This window comes from Grampus griseus (genome assembly GCF_964374135.1).
Source record: "Grampus griseus genome assembly, chromosome: 2".
NCBI lineage: Eukaryota > Metazoa > Chordata > Mammalia > Artiodactyla > Delphinidae > Grampus > Grampus griseus.
Genome location: NC_139018.1, coordinates 83,619,813 through 83,633,285, shown reverse-complemented (window position 1 = coordinate 83,633,285; position 13,473 = coordinate 83,619,813). Strand labels below are relative to the sequence as shown.

At 42.4% G+C, this 13,473-nt stretch overlaps 1 protein-coding gene across 2 annotated transcripts in view; it reads right to left on the bottom strand.

Moving 5' to 3' along the window:
* Window positions 1–13,473, bottom strand: part of EIF2AK4 (eukaryotic translation initiation factor 2 alpha kinase 4) — a gene marked incomplete at its 5' end in the record, with an annotated part of 113,725 nt that overhangs the window by 65,651 nt on the left and 34,601 nt on the right. The window contains 4 exons of one of the 2 annotated variants that reach the window (XM_082649573.1): window positions 464–570; window positions 6,666–7,201; window positions 8,088–8,241; window positions 11,359–11,478. In XM_082649573.1, coding sequence (XP_082505699.1) covers window positions 464–570; window positions 6,666–7,201; window positions 8,088–8,241; window positions 11,359–11,478 — 917 coding nt within the window. Of the gene's footprint in view, window positions 1–463; window positions 571–6,665; window positions 7,202–8,087; window positions 8,246–11,358; window positions 11,479–13,473 lie in introns of both variants that reach the window. The other variant, XM_082649574.1, reaches the window with a different exon arrangement.

Below are 13,473 nucleotides of genomic sequence, written 5' to 3'. Positions count from 1 at the left end.
CTTTCCTCACCCTGTCCTCCTTAAAGTAGGTAGAAATATACAGTTAGCCCACGTTTACAGGTAGGGGTAACTGAGAGTAAAGAAATGACTGAACGACAGAGCCAGAAGCCAAACCCAGGTCTCTTGATCATCCCGGTCTCTGTTGAGGCTCCTGCATCTGCTACTTGAGTAACAGCAGGGAAATCTAGTTCCAAGGCAGTAATAAGGGTGACGTGATGAGAAGGGTGACCCCACACTAAGAGGCTCCACCACCAGACACTCCATCAGAAGAGGCGGGAAAAACCAGGATGGCAAAACACTTCCACGTATACAGGACACACTGAATGAATGGATTTATGTATAGCTCAGCATAAAACAGATAAAATAAATGATCCATGCAGTCCTTTCCAGTCTTAAGTTTACGTATACCTTCAAAATAATTTATGTTAAATAGGCTATCAGAAAAGAACGGTAACAGACTCACCTTCGGGACTTTGTTCCAGTAAAGGTATTTTTGGCTGAGGATTTATAAAGCTGTGTTTTAACAACTGCTGAGGACTCCATCTTTCCTTGTCATCTAAGCAGACACACCTCAGTGAGAGGAAAAAAGAATCTCAGTGATGCACAAAATAAATGCTAAACTAATTAACCCAAGGCTTTTAACTATGGGTTTATTTTTAAAAGATACACATTAGAGAATTCATGTTACTATGGGCCAAAATGTGCTCATAAGTGAATTTAATAAACCTTCTTGCAGGATTTACATGCTGAGCACCAGGCTGCATATAAGTGGGGGAATTAATAAAAAAAAGTACAGTCTCTAGAGGCAAGAAGACTGATGCTCACAGAACAATATTTTTAAAAGTCTAGGATAAGACAGCACAAGTAGGTCATGAATTTTCACTCCCACTAACAGCTTAATGAATTGCCATGCTAAGCTAAGCGTTTCTGGGGAACAGTCATAAATAAAAGTTCCCAAAGGAAAAGCAAATTAGATAGCTGATGCAGGGCTGGGGCCCATTATGATAAACTTTAGATGAAGCCTGCTCATCACAGTTTGAAGTATGTTGGGAACAAATAAGAACAACCTTTTAAAAGCCCCACATTTTATCACCTAGTTTCTTTTAATTATCATTCCTTGAGCCTACTAACTTTCTGTTTAATGTTCTAACAAACAATTTGTTTAATGAATGAAAACAAGCCATACCTTTAACCCAGTGTTTTTCAAAGTGGGGTCCCCGACCAGCAGCATCAGTATCACCTGGGAATTTGTTAGAAATACAAATTCTCCATCCCAGTCCTAGTAAATCAGCAACTCTGGGGGTTTTTGCAGTAATCTGTGCTTTAACAAGCTCTCCAGGTGGTTTCAATACACAAGAAAGTCTGAGAATCACTGTTTTAACTAATCTAATAAGCTAGTTGGCTTTCATAACAATGACCCAAGTAGCACCTGACTGTAATTATAAAAAGGTATTTAAAACAATCAACCATCACTGTGAATTATGGACTTAAATCTACACCTATACATTGGTGACAGCAAGTATCATAAAGGGTAACATTTAATTTTTTCATGTCACAACGCTAAAAAGTAAAGCACTCCTAATTTCATACTTTGAGAGTGCAAGAAAAGACTGCAATAAAAGCATTTGTATAAGATACTGTATTTTCCCTTAAATTTAAAATTAATTTTTATTTATTTATTTATTTTAACATCTTTATTGGAGTATAATTGCTTTACAATGGTGTGTTAGTTTCTGCTTTATAACAAAGTGAGGGAGGAGCTTCAAGATGGAGGAAGAGTAAGACACAGAGATCACCTTCCTCCCCGGAGATACATCAGAAATACATCTACACGTGGAACAACTCCTACAGAACACCTACTGAACGCTGGCAGAAGACCTCAGACCTCCCAAAAGGCAAGAAACTCCCCACGTACCTCGGTAGGGCCAAAGAAAAAAGGAAAAACAGAGACAAAAGAATAGGGATGGGACCTGCACCAGTGAGAGGGAGCTGTGAAGGAGGAAAGGTTTCCACGCACTAGAAGACCCTTCGCGGGCAGAGACTGCTGGTGGCGGGGGGGAAGCTTCGGAGCCACGGAGGAGAGCGCAGCAACAGGGGTGCGGAGGGCAAAGAGGAGAGATTCCCACACAGAGGATCGGTGCCAACCAGCACTCACCAGCCCGAGAGGCTTGTCTGCTCACCCGCCGGGGCAGGCGGGGCTGGGAGCTAAGGCTCGGGCTTCGGTCGGAGCGCCGGGAGAGGACTGGGGTTGGCGGCGTGAACACAGCCTGAATGGGGCTAGTGCGCCACGGCTAGACGGGAGGGAGTCTGGGAAAAAGTCTGGATCTGCCGAAGAGGCAAGAGACTTTTTCTTGCCTCTTTGTTTCCTGGTGCGCGAGGAGAGGGGATTAAGAGCACTGCTTAAAGGAGCTCCAGAGACGGGCGCGAGCCGCGGCTAAGAGCGCGGACCCCAGAGACGGGCATGAGATGCTAAGGCTGCTGCTGCCGCCACCAAGAAGCCTGTGTGCGAGCACAGGTCACTATCCACCCACCTCTTCTGGGGGACTGTGCAGCCCGCCACAGCCAGGGTCCCGGGATCCAGGGACAAATTCCCCGGGAGAACGCATGCCGGCCTCTGCCGAAGGCTTGCCCCGCACTCCGTGCCCCTCCCTCCCCGCCGGCCTGAGTGAGCCAGAGCCCCTGAAGCAGCTGCTCCTTTAACCCCTTCCTGTCTGAGCGAAGAACAGACGCCCTCAGGCGACCTACACGCAGAGGCGGGGCCAAATCCAAACCTGAACCCCGGGAGCTGTTCGAACAAAGAAGAGAAAGGGAAATCTCTCCCAGCAGCCTTGGGAGCAGCGGATTAAATCTCCACAGTCAACCTGATATACCCGCATCTGTGGAATACCTGAATAGACAACGAATCATCCCAAATTGAGGAGGTGGACTTTGGGAGCAAAGATATATTATTTTTTCCCCTTTTTCTCTTTTTGTGAGTGTGTATGTGTATGCTTCTGTGTGTGATTTTGTCTGTATAGCTTTGCTTTCACCATTTGTCCTAGGGGTCCATCTGTTTTTTCTTTACCTTTAAAATTTTTTTTCTTATTTTTTATTTTAATAACTTTATTTTATTTTACTCTATTTTATTTTATCCTCTTTCTTTCTTTCTATTTTTTCTCTCTTTTATTCTGAGCTGTGTGGATGAAAGGCTCTTGGCGCTCTAGCCAGGAGTCAGTGCTGTGCCTCTGAGGTGGGACAGCCAACTTCAGGACACTGGTCCACAAGAGACCTCCCAGCTCCACGTAATATCAAACGGCGAAAATCTCCTAGAGATCTCCACCTCAACACCAAGACCCAGCTTCACTCAACGACCAGCAAGCTACAGTGATGGACATCCTATGCCAAACAACTAGCAAGACAGGAACACAACCCCACCCATTAGCAGAGAGGCTGCCTAAAATCATAGTAAGGCCATAGGCACCCCAAAACACACCACCAGACGTGGATCTGCCCACCAGAAAGACAAGATCCAGCCTCATCCACCAGAACACAGGCACTAGTCCCCTTCACCAGGAAGCCTACACAACCCACTGAACCAACCTTAGCCACTGGGGACAGACACCAAAAACAACGGGAACTATGAACCTGCAGCCTGCGAAAAGGAGACCCCAAACACAGTAAGTTGAGCAAAATGAGAAGACAGAAAAACACACAGCAGATGAAGGAGCAAGATAAAAACCCACCAGACCTAACAAATGAAGAGGAAATAGGCAGTCTACCTGAAAAAGAATTCAGAGTAATGATAGTAAAGATGATCCAAAATCTTGGAAATAGATGGACAATATACAAGAAACGTTTAACAAGGGCCTAGAAGAACTAAAGAGCAAACAAAGTGAATCAGTTATACATATACATATATCCCCATATCTCCTCCCTCTTGCACCTCCCTCCCACCCTCCCTATCCCACCCCTCTAGGTGGTCACAAAGCACCAAGCTGATCTCCCTGTGCTATGCGGCTGCTTCCCACTAGCTATCTATTTTACATCTGGTAGTGTATATATGTTCATGCCACTCTCTCACTTCGCCCCAGCTTACCCTTCCACCTCCCCATGTCCTCAAGTCCATTCTCTACATCTGCGTCTTTATTCCTGTCCTGCCCCTAGGTTCTTCATAACCATTTTTTAAAATTAATTTTTAATTACATCAGTAACACATGAATACTTTCTCCTTCCAAATATTAAAACACTACTGGTAAGGATAAAGTCTTGGACAAACGTCCAAGCAAAAGATAAAAGTTTTAATTTGTGGATACTGATTTTTTAAAAATGACATCATCCTGTACATATTATTCTTCAACTTGCTTTTTTCATTTGACCACAGACAAGGCTCTGCACCCAATTCTACTGAGGGGAGGGGCTGTTTCTCCATACCAACAGGCAATTCCCCAACACCAGTTGGGTGTCGTATGTTCAACTCAATTGTGACACTATCTACCTGGAGAGAGCATCAGATCACACAGGTTAAGGGCTCAGTCTTATGAGACTGCCCTCCCCATCCCCACTTGGGACACCAATAGCAAGCCCAGGCTGTGACCGGATTCCAATGACCTTCTCCCTGGGTTCAATTAATTTGCTAGAGCAGCTCATAGAACTCAGAAACATTTTACTCACTAGGTTACCAGCTTAATGTAAAGGGCTATAACTCAGAAACAGCCAGACGGAAGAGATGCATAGGGGTATGTGGGAAGAGCCTTGGAGCTTCCTTGCCCTCTCCAGGCCACCACCTACCCAGCACCTCTGTGTGTTCACCAGCCCGGAAGCTCTCTGAACCCTGTCCTGTTTGGCTTTTAATGGAGGCTTCACTACAAAGGCATGATTGATTAACTCACTGGCCACTGGTGATCATTCAACCTTCAGCCCCTCCCCTCTCCACAGAGGATGGGGGTGGGACTGACAGTTCCAAACCCCTTAATCACGTGGTTGGTTCTCCTGGCAACCAGCCCCATCCTTAGGTACTTTCCAAATCCACCTCATTAATATAACAAGAGACAACTCTGCTGTTATCCCCATTTTTCAGAGGAGGAAACTCAGGGTAGGGAGTTTAAGTCACTCGCCAGAAGGGATAAAGGTGGGATATGAACCCAGCTGTCTGGCTCTGAGTCTGGGCTCTTTTCCATCACAGAGACTGATGTGAAACAAAACCTTTCTCCAAAGGATGTTCACCAATAAGTAAAAATATAACTACAAATGAAATGCTGCTATACTTGTCTGGGAATGATTTTTTTTTTCCTTTGTTAACTGGGGCTGGACAGCAAAGGTAGTAAAACAATCCTGTACAGCTGCTTCTAAACCAAGCACAGTCTATCAAACCACTCTATGAAGAAAGAAATATACTAATCAATCTAAAGGCAACCATATTATTAACAGAATAAGAAATAGTGCTGATCTCAAGTTCAAAACTGACAGAGTGGGCTTCCCTGGTGGCGCAGCGGTTAAGAATCCGCCTGCCAATGCAGGGGACACAGGTTCGATCCCTGGTCCGGGACGATCCCACATGCCGCGGAGCGACTAAGCCCATGTGCCACAACTACTGAGCCTGCGCTCTAGAGCCCGTGCGCCACAACTACTGAGCCCACGTGCCACAACTACTGAAGCCCGTGTACCTAGAGCCCGTGCTCTGCAACAAGAGAAGCCACCACCGTGAGAAGTCTGCGCACCGCAATGAAGAGTAGCCCCCGCTCGCCGCAACCAGAGAAAAGCCCGTGCGCAGCAACGAAGACCCAACGCAGCCAAAAATAAATAAATAAAATAAAATAATAAAATAAATAAATTAAAAAAAAACTGATAGCACAGAGTTTTTCTCTAAGAGGAAAACTAGGAAAGTTTTACCTACTGAGTCCTTCCTTTTACTGTTAAATGTGAAAAGATAGGTTCTACTTAAAGTTTGCAGTGTTGTATGTGAAAATACATAATGCTATTGCTAACCTCTACTAAGTTATTCTTGACCAATGAGGAAGGGCAGAAAGCTAAAGGTGACATTTTGAAGAAGGAAATCAGGGAATTCCCTGGCAGTCCATTGGTTAGGACTCCACACTTCTACTGCTGAGGGCCCGGGTTCAATCCCTGGTTGGAGAACTAAGATCCCACAAGCCAGGAGTCCCCAACCCCTGGTACCTGTCTGTGGCCTGTTAGGAACTCGGCCACACAGCAGGAGGTGAACAGAGGGCGAGTGAGCGAAGCTTCAACTTCATTTACAGCCGCTCCCTACTGCTCACATTAATGCCCCTTAAGCTGTTTTCTAAATGGGAGGCCTTGTCTTTGACCCCTTAGGAACCAGCAGCAAAGGTGGACAGAGAGGTATTCCATTTGGAATACCTGGGGCATTTCTCCTCCTAGCAATCCCTATTGACTTCCTAGGGTATAACAGGCAGTCCCCAAAAAGTAGTTTGAAAACCTATTATTAAGAGCCCAAGTGAATTTAGAAGAATGTAGGAGTTATGGGAATGATAAATATAAGTGAGAAAACAGAACATATGTGGGTGGGAGAGAACTGGGAGAACAAAGAATTAACTCTAATACTGTTCACTTTTCAGCTTATACACATGACTTAGATGTTTAGCACACTCAAGCACAACCAAAAGTATAGGAGTAAAGTGCAATTAGAGAGAAATCTCAATGATACTCACTTCTTTAGAAAATCTTGAAAGTCAGCTGGTAAGTCACTAGGGATGGTCACAGGGTACTCTTCACACTCCTGTCCTTGGCTGAGGGAGAGCAGCAGAAGGCCAAGACGCCAAACATCCCCTTTCTTCCCCGTTTTATAAGGTAGGGCACTGTCACTAAAACGAACCCGCGTTTGCTCAAACACGTCCTCCTTGCAAATGTCCGCTAGGCGCTTAGAAATGCTGTAGTCTGTAATCTTGATGGTGCCCTCTGCATCCACTAAGACATTCGATGCACTCAGAACCTTGTGCACCACGGAATTGCTGTGCAAATAATCAAGGCCTGACAAGAGCTGAGTCGCGTACCTGCGAAGCTGATGCCCGGGGATAGGGCCCGAGTGGCTTAGGTGGGCAGAGAGGGAGACCCCATTAGTGTGCTCCGCTAAAATGTCCACCACAATGGAATCATCTTGCTCTTTGAGATTCATTGCAAAGTAGCGAACTATGTTTGGATGGCTCAATTTTACCAGTGAGTTGAATTCCGTTTCTGCCCCTTGAATCTGGTATGGAAAAAACCAGTAAGGTGATAACTGGGTTGGTAGGCATTAACTAGTGTTTCACTTTAGAAGTGAAATATTTAATAGAAAATGCACTTTCAAAGGAGAGGAGAAGGAATATATGCCCTGAACTGAGTCCTCTCCTAAACCACAGGGTCAACCTACAAGTTCATAAAGATGGACAAGTTTCAAAAGTAACTTCTTTTGCGACGTGGCCACCAGAAAAAAGAAACGTTAATTTAAAAATAAGTTTTCCTGATTATAAAGATTCACTGTCAAAATTTTAATAAGTACTAATACAAAAGAAAAACCCCACAATTTATCTTTATGGTCACTACCCAAAGACAGCTGTTAAGATTGCAGTGTCTTTACTTCCAGGGTTTTTTTTTTTTGTCATAAATACATACATTTCCAAACACAATGCTTTACCTACTGTTTTATAACCTTTATTATATAACACTGCAATATGCAATATTAAATGTTCTCCTTAAGCTCAGTATTATAAAGAACTATAAAATTCTCCAGTCCCCAAAAATTCAGTTGTGAAGCAGTATTTCAAAAAACTGAGAAAATGCAAATGATTGCAAATAGCACAGTTATGAAGTACTCTTTAATCCCAGTTGGAGAGACAGCTATTAATGGAATAATAAGGGCTCAGAAAGGAGGTCGAGAAGCAGCTGCAAAAGTTTTGACCGTGTTGTGAAAGTTCTGAAAGAGGCAGCAGGGGCTGAGAAAACTTATGGTCTTCCACCACCCTCTCTGGTTAAACAGATCTCATAGCATTTTGGGTCATCTTTGGTGGCCAATGAAATGCACAGCTATTTTGTTTTGTCACCGCCTTAAGCTCGAGATTAGTCCTTTTGCTCAGTGAGCTATCTTGGATGCCTACCTGCTTTTTGCACTTATCAATCTTCTCTTTTTCTTGACTGGTAAGGAATGGACCCATTTTTTTCTGCCATTGAAGAACCCACTCATACAACAAGACAAAGCCGCCAGTGGCTGTTTCCAAAGCATTGTAAACTAATTTTCCAAGCTGCTCATCACTGCCTGCACATTGAAAGAAAATATAATTAAATTTCACTGGTACATTTTCTGTGGGCATTTAAAAAAAGAGGGAATAGACAATCATTCATTCAACAATGGATACCACGTACTATGAAAAATGTGATTTCATGTAATACATGTCTTTTGTAACCAATTTTTGGTATTTAACAACATACTCTGAACTCTAAAATATTAAATTTTACAAAGGGACAAGATTCGACAGTGAGATCTTAGTATTGGACTAATGTTTTCTTCTACTAGCCGTTATTGACGATGTTACTTTCATAACCAGTCCACCCCTGATGACCGCGCCTGCTGGTGTGGTAGAGTAACCCTCACACAGCTGCTAAATACCAACTAATGTAATAGAAGGTGTTTGGAACTAGGAACGCTCCATCAATGCAGATGAGTGTACACAGTGAGAACAGATTTTAGTAACTTGGAAATTTGAATACATCAATGATTTTCTAAACACAAAATGTGAATATGCTCAGTAAATACAAACTGGCCAATGGCTTCAAGGGAAGGAACCAGTCGTGACAGCTTAAATTTGAAGCGTGTGAGAGAGACACATTCATTTAGTGATAGGCATATGGTTTCAACCTATACCTGAGAGAGCTCAATTTTTGTAACACCAAAAATTTTCTTACAAAAATCTAAATTTTTATTAAAGACTATAATAGAAAATCACCAAAAAATTGGAAGTGGAGAAAAATATTACCCACAATATCACCATTTCGTTTTATTTCTCTTCTAGCTCCCTCTACCCGTCTGTTTTTTCCTAATTTACCAAATTGTAGCATATATAACAGGGTTTCTCACCCTGGGCACTATTGACATTTGGGACCAGATAATCCTTTGTTGAAGAGGGCTGACTTGTATACTGTAAGATATTCAGCAGTATCCCTGGCCTCTATCCACAAGATGTCAGTAGCACCCCTTACCCTAGTCTTAATCATCAAAAATATCTCTAGATGTCACCTAATGTCCCCTAGGGAAGAAAATCGCCCCAATTGAGAACCACTGATATTCTTTTCTTTTTCTCATATTCTTTTTCTCTTACTATATAAATAATATTGACAGTTCTCCATGATGCTACATTATCTGCATAATGAAAAGTGAAGTAACCTGTATACATAAGACAAAGTGGTCTTGGCAAAAATACTTTGGAGAAATGTGGCTGAACTAACTCACCTAGAGAAGCAGTTTTACTTCATAGAAATGCTGACCATTTAAGAGATTTTATTTAAAATGATCTGTTATGCTAGTCCTAATTCCTGACATTCTCAGCTAAGGGGAAAAAAAAAAAACCTAATGTTTGAAAATGTGTCAATCAAAGGAAGCAACCTGTGGAATGTTGGATCTATGCGGCACACGCTGGAGACACACGATAGTAAACGTTTATGGGACGGAATGTGATGTGATTTACATAAAGCCTAATTAAATTCGTGGATTATATGGCACAATGTCTTGCAATATTTATCTCCCCAACTGGGACTAAGTGGGTATTTCATAATTGCTGGTTGGGTTTTTATTTTGTATTATAGTTCTATTACTGCCACCCTCCTTTTGTCACTTTTGTGTGATGGGGATAATAAAAGGGACAAAAGAACACACTGCAGTGAGGCTGAAGGAAAATGTTACCAAAAGAGCTCAGACTGATACTCTACTATGTGCTACCAATGATCATCTATACAGAAGCCTCTATAATGCTGTAATATATAAGGAATAATATCTAGGGAAGTTCTTGATTCCCTCTAGTTCCAACAGCTTTAAAGCAAATGTTAATTTATTGATCTTTTACAAAAACATTTCTTAGAAAATTAGAACGTATTTTAAAAACTAGACCCGTCATGAGAAAACAAAATAAATAATTTACTTGGTGGTTTTATAAAAAAAAAAGTTCAGGCTGCAAAAGTGTCTCCTCATGAGGGTATTAAGTAAGGTGAATCTGTCTAATGAGTACCAGTGAGACTAGGAGACAAAGGTAAGGTAATAAGCAGTTGGATTAATTTGCCTTCCTGATTTCCCCAGATTATTAAAAGTTGTGAGTTTTATGTTGCCACTTCATGAGTCGGAAATGCCTCAGAGTCAAGGACAGTCTCAGAACCAAAGCCAAGCATCTCTAACAAGGTCTTAAGCCTGCCCAAACAGTTGCTGTGTCTGAACAGGGCAGGCTCCGCGTATGTGCAGAATCCTGCATGGTCCAGGCAGCCTCAGTCAGCCAAGGTTGAGTGTCCAGATCACAGACTCTTCAGATGCTTGATTTCTTCTCCCTCCACCTGCTGCCCTCTCCCGGGCAACTCCCTTGTTTATTTATACCTCCTCAAAGAGGAAGGGAAAAGATAACGAAAGAAAGCAAACTTGATCCAAGTAATTTAGCTACCTGTTAGCTCTGGTAAGAATACTCATGGGATTGAAAATTGAACTTAACTGTCAAATTCACCATATGCAAGTGATCCCTACACCAATTAGTGGCTGTATCTGTATGATTGATAAAAGATCATGTACATTTAGGGCAAAGGAAGTAGATATGAAAACTTGATTTTAATATAAACAATTCAAATAGCAAATTGCTGAATGAGATTCACTCCAAATATCCACCTGCTAAATAAGATGGCTAAACTGCTAAATAAAACACATAGAAAATAAAGTGGTTTTCCTGGTCTGGTACAGTATGCCAAGCAGGAAAACGCTAAGCAGGTGGACAGCAAATTAAGAAAATGAGACTTGACCATTAAAGATCATAGGCATTAGAACTCATCTTGTTACACATATTTTATCAGCAACAGATGCACAAGATGCAAAATTCTACTGATTCATAATATTTCAACCATTTTGGTTTTGAAAAGCTTGGCTAATTCTAACGACGGCAAATTTTAAATTACCTCTCTGCTAACGATATTGCCAAGAGCCTGGGTTTTTATTTCCATTTTACAGAAGGGGAAACCTGAGTGACTTCTTCTAGTCATCAGGAACAGGAGCTAGGTTGACTATCAGCTTAAAGAGTCTTCCTTGGACCGCGCTGGTCTAGACGACGCGGCATCTATTCTACCCCATTCCTTCATGATTAACTTTCGTCATTAGAATAATTTAAATGAGTTTAGCTAGTTTACTCACCAATACATTTCCCTTTGTGCACCATGAGTTGATCAGGACTACCCATAGAGAAATACAGGATTTCACAAGAGCCAGGAGAATCTTCACTACTACACACAGAATACTGACGTTCTCGCCTTAAAAATAAATTTGGACAACGATTTTTTTTCTTTAAGATTAACACAGGAAATTCTTGCCCCTCCATTTCTTCCTGCTTACTAGCCCACTCACTGTCCAACATCTGTCTCTGCTGGGAACTGAGCTGAAGGTGCTAATGGGAAAGCTGTCCAAGCCCCCACTCACCACTGAGTCTTCCCCACATGAACTCTACAAACCCCTGCTCTACACCTGTGCTGCCCAGTATGGTAGCCACTAGCCACATGTGGCTACTTAAATTCAATTCAAACTCAATTAAATGAAAAATTCAGTTCTTCAACTGCAATAGGCACACTTAAGTACAGAGATACCTCATTTTATTGTACTTGGCTTTATTGAACTTCAAAGCATCTGTGGCTTTTTTTTTTTTTAGATTGAAGGTTTGCGGCAACCTTGCATTAAGCAAGTCTATCAGCTCCATTTTTCCAACAGCATTTGCTTACTTCATGTCTCTGTGTTGTGGTAATTCTTGCAATATTTCAAACTTTTTCATTTTTATTATATTTGCTTTGGTGATCTGTGATCAGTTACTACTACGACTCACTGAAGGCTCAGATGCTGTTTATTAGCATTTTTCAACAAAAAAGTATTTTTAAATTAAGGTATGTATATTGTTTTTTTAAAAATATAATGCAATTGCACACTTAATAGACCACAGCATAGTGTAAACATGACTTTTATATGCACTGGGAAACCAAAAATTCATGTGACTTGCTTTATTGTGGTGGTCTGTTCCCACAACATCTCTGAGGTATGTTTGTACTCAGCCTCAAGTGGCTAGTGGCTACCATATTGGGCAGCATTGATCGAGAACATTTCCATCATCACAGAAGTTCTACAGCAGTGATTTAGCTCTATTCCATGTTGACCCCACATCTTGTGCACACACACATCTGGAGAAACCTGCAAAATGGCGGGCTTGGAGCACTACAAATTCCCGATCACCAACTGGGCTTCCCACTATTCAATGCTCATTCATTCTCTTTCTGGTCTCTGCTCTTCCCCTTCACGACTTCTTCAAAACACTCAAAGCCCAACCCCTCTTCTTCTCTTTCCCTTTTTCTACTTTTTTTTCTGAGTGGGAAGCAATAGCTGGGAAGCTAGATTATAATGCAAATACACCGAGTAAATTGGGAGAGCTTTGCAGGGATGAGGCAAGGGAGAGAGCCCTTGATGGTCAGGATCGGACACTTGGAAGAAATGCTTTGATCTCTAGGAAGCAGCCCTCTCACTCTGAGCGTGATATTGACCTCCACTTTCACTGAGAACATGAAGAAATGAGCAGTGAAGCCCACACTTTCTGTGGGTCCACCTAGAAAGTTACTTGGCATCTGCCCCATTTTTTCTTTTTCCCGGACTGTGAGGAAGGACAGCTGCCCTGTCCTCAGTTCCACCCCTACAGTCTCCTCTGGGACCCTGCACCATCAGTTAGTCCCTCGCTCCTGTATGTTCAATCTGTTCCTCTATATCGGCTCCTTCCCTCAGCCTATGTATCTTTCCCATGTCCATTCTACTCTCCCTCAATCCCATGCCCCGTCTTGTTTTTCATTTTCAAACTTCTACACTTTTTGTCTCCATGTCTGCCCCTTCTATTTACTCTTCATGGCACTGCGAAGTCAATAAAGCTGCCACCTCCCTCCTACCCACTTTCAATCTGATTTTTCCCCTTGGTTCCTTTTTTCTTTGTGGTTGGTGGCATAGTCATCCATTCTGTCTCACTAGTCAAAAATGCGCATGTCTCCCTGAGCTCCTAGACCTCCTGCATCTAACTGATCCCCAAGTATCAGCCTCTCTTCTCCAATTCCCCTGCCCTGTTCAGGACATCACCAAATTTCTCCTGGATACAAGAAATACCCCATTATTAACTGGTCTCATCACCTTCAATCCTATACACCTTCCCCCGCCAACACCTGCCCACACTGCTGACAAGACCTGTTATGACGTGAGTCTCTCATACCACATGTGTGTCCACAAAT